We start from the raw sequence: 2,354 nt of genomic DNA on the forward strand, positions 1-2,354 counted from the left end.
AGATGGAGGATCTCCGTTTGCGTTCAATTTGTACCATAGACTAATAGAGTTTCGCATGCCTGAGGGAGGCGGTCATTTCGTCTTTTAATCAATTTTAAACAAAACAATGTTTAAACACCAGATTTTGTTTTTGAAATTTATTATTGAAAATATTACCATAAATTTTACATACATTAATTTTAATTTTCACATGAATAAAAATAATCGATAGAGATGTTTTATAAAAGTCATTATTTTAGTTCAGATGTTAATTAAATGGATGATTACAGTATTTTAAAACCAAGTCCCGCAACCACAGACGCCTGAATCGCTGAAAGTCCCGGGAGCGATGCGATCGCTGGCGTAGCGCAGGCTGGTGGCCGCGCCTGCAAAGTCCTCGCTGAGGATGGCAACGTCTCCGTACCCGCACCCGTAAGCGACGGCGCCTGCTCCGGCGGACGGCACTGCGCCCTCGAGGTATGTAGTGCCGAGGAACGGCAACTGACCCACGACTGCCACAATACCGGAATACTCGTTGTCCGACACTACCGACACGCCGTGGGGCGGCGTGGGAGACGAGCTCACCACAGCGAAGCCGCCACCGTCCGCTGCAGCCAATGCGGCCGCGGCACTGTCTATTCCCGCCAATTGCGTCCCACAGCCGCACCCTGAGCTATGGCTCCGCACGCCCCACGCGCTTCCCAAGACCCCGCCGTACTGCTGGCTGCTTAGCGGTAAGCACTGACTCTGCAGACTCTGAAATTAATCAGGAAACGAGTCACATAAATATAGAATAAATATTCATTTTATAGTTCTTCTTTACCAATAGAAAACTTTTCAACATTCACATGTCTATCGTAAAGAACGTCGTCTTTTAAACTTACCGATACTAGAAATCCGAGAGCAAATAAAACCTCTGCAGTATAAACAGCCATATTTGCTTCCAGTGCGCTCGGCTTTGATTGGAAATCTCCGGTGAAGTTATTGTAAGCTCACTCATCTAGTGTTTATATAGTCACGATGAATTTTGCAAATTTTCGTAATGCGAAATGTAGAAATGTGAAAAAATACGAAATCATTTTCAATTAAGTTAAAATTGCACGTTCTTAAATCTATGAGTATTATCTATTACCTACTTTAACAATTTTGCCGTACGTTTCTATGACAAAATGGGGATAGTTAAAATTTAAACATTGTCACGTTGGTGTAGATAACCAATTTCAAACTCTAAATAAACATAATATAAATAGTAGTAAGTAAATGTTAGATGTATCATTATTCAGTCAAACAACAAACAGTCATGTCGACCTTCACACGCTGCGGACTTCTGGTGTGCTTCACTGTCTGCCTGCTTCAGGCAACACAAGGACAATACCTCTCTGGTGGTCTAGGTGTCAGATACGGCACCAACGGAGAATGCGGCTGCTCGCGGGGCCAGGGGTACAGTTGGCAGGGGCTGGGCACGGGCAGCGCATGGGGGGTACCGGAAGTAGTCGGCGGCTACGGGGGCGAGGGCATCGGGGACTTGGAGGTCGCCGGCGAGCTGCCTGTGGCGGGCACCACGCTCGTGGCCGGCCAGGTGCCGGTGCTGGGCGCCGTGCAGTTTGCGGGTGAGGTGCCAGCCGCCGGCATCGTCACCATCACCGGCAGATGCGGCTGCGATTGCAACGGAAACGTTCTGTTCTAAACAACTAAAAGAAGTGTAATTATGTTCCAATAAAAGATCAATAAAAAATTAAGCATTATTTCTCACTTTTATTTTACAATGAAGGTATTAATTATAATTGAAAAATTTTACAAATTACAAAAATTCGGAAGTCCATCGCCAGCATATAATGCATACCGTGAATTTTGTGACCAGTATTATATGGTGTTGCCATGTTCACTCAACTTCAGACGAAATCAGACATGAAAATCGGTGCCCACGATACAGGCATTGCCTAGTGTGGGCATCACTAGATTATCCAAATTAACCATAAATGGTAACTTAAGTCTAATTTAATTTCTTAGTTATGTGCAATTTTATTATGTTAGTTATTGTTTCTTGGTTTAATCTGTATTACCTATAATAAAAACTTTTCTTTTCTTTTCAAAAAAATGATTTTAATGAAAATGGTTATATAATATATCGAGGTTTTAGAAATGTAGAAAAATTTAAGAGTGGTAGAGCCCGCTTTAACATCTTCGCACGAATTGGCCAGGTTCGCCCGGTGAAATACCACCACCACACAGAAAACAGGCGTGAAGTGGAAGAAATTCCGCGTTTCGTCTGATGAGTGTGGTCCCGGAGGCCCAACCTCCCCCCCCCTATAATACAGCATGGCAGTGGGATTAAAAGAGAAAGTACCCCAGGGGGGTACCAAAACCCCTGGTTT

The 2,354-nt window shown here is 44.0% G+C and overlaps 2 protein-coding genes across 2 annotated transcripts; one reads left to right on the forward strand and one right to left on the reverse strand.

Moving 5' to 3' along the window:
• Positions 1–300: 300 nt before the first annotated feature.
• Positions 301–914, reverse strand: LOC106118886 (chorion class B protein PC10-like; the record flags this gene model as incomplete). Its single annotated transcript, XM_013313654.1, has 2 exons — positions 864–914; positions 301–735 (listed from the first exon to the last, which is right to left on the reverse strand). Coding segments are annotated over exons 1-2 (486 nt in total), but the record flags the coding sequence as incomplete, so codon positions are not given.
• Positions 915–1,279: 365 nt separating this feature from the next.
• On the forward strand, positions 1,280–1,666 carry LOC106118899 (chorion class A protein PC292-like). The gene has a single exon (XM_013313664.1). The coding sequence runs from the start codon at positions 1,280–1,282 to the stop codon at positions 1,664–1,666; it is 387 nt and encodes a 128-aa protein (XP_013169118.1).
• The last annotated feature ends 688 nt before the right edge of the window (positions 1,667–2,354 follow it).

The sequence above is a fragment of the Papilio xuthus genome, unplaced genomic scaffold (assembly GCF_000836235.2).
Source record: "Papilio xuthus unplaced genomic scaffold, Pxut_1.1 DF829452.1, whole genome shotgun sequence".
Classification (NCBI taxonomy): Eukaryota; Metazoa; Arthropoda; class Insecta; order Lepidoptera; family Papilionidae; genus Papilio; species Papilio xuthus.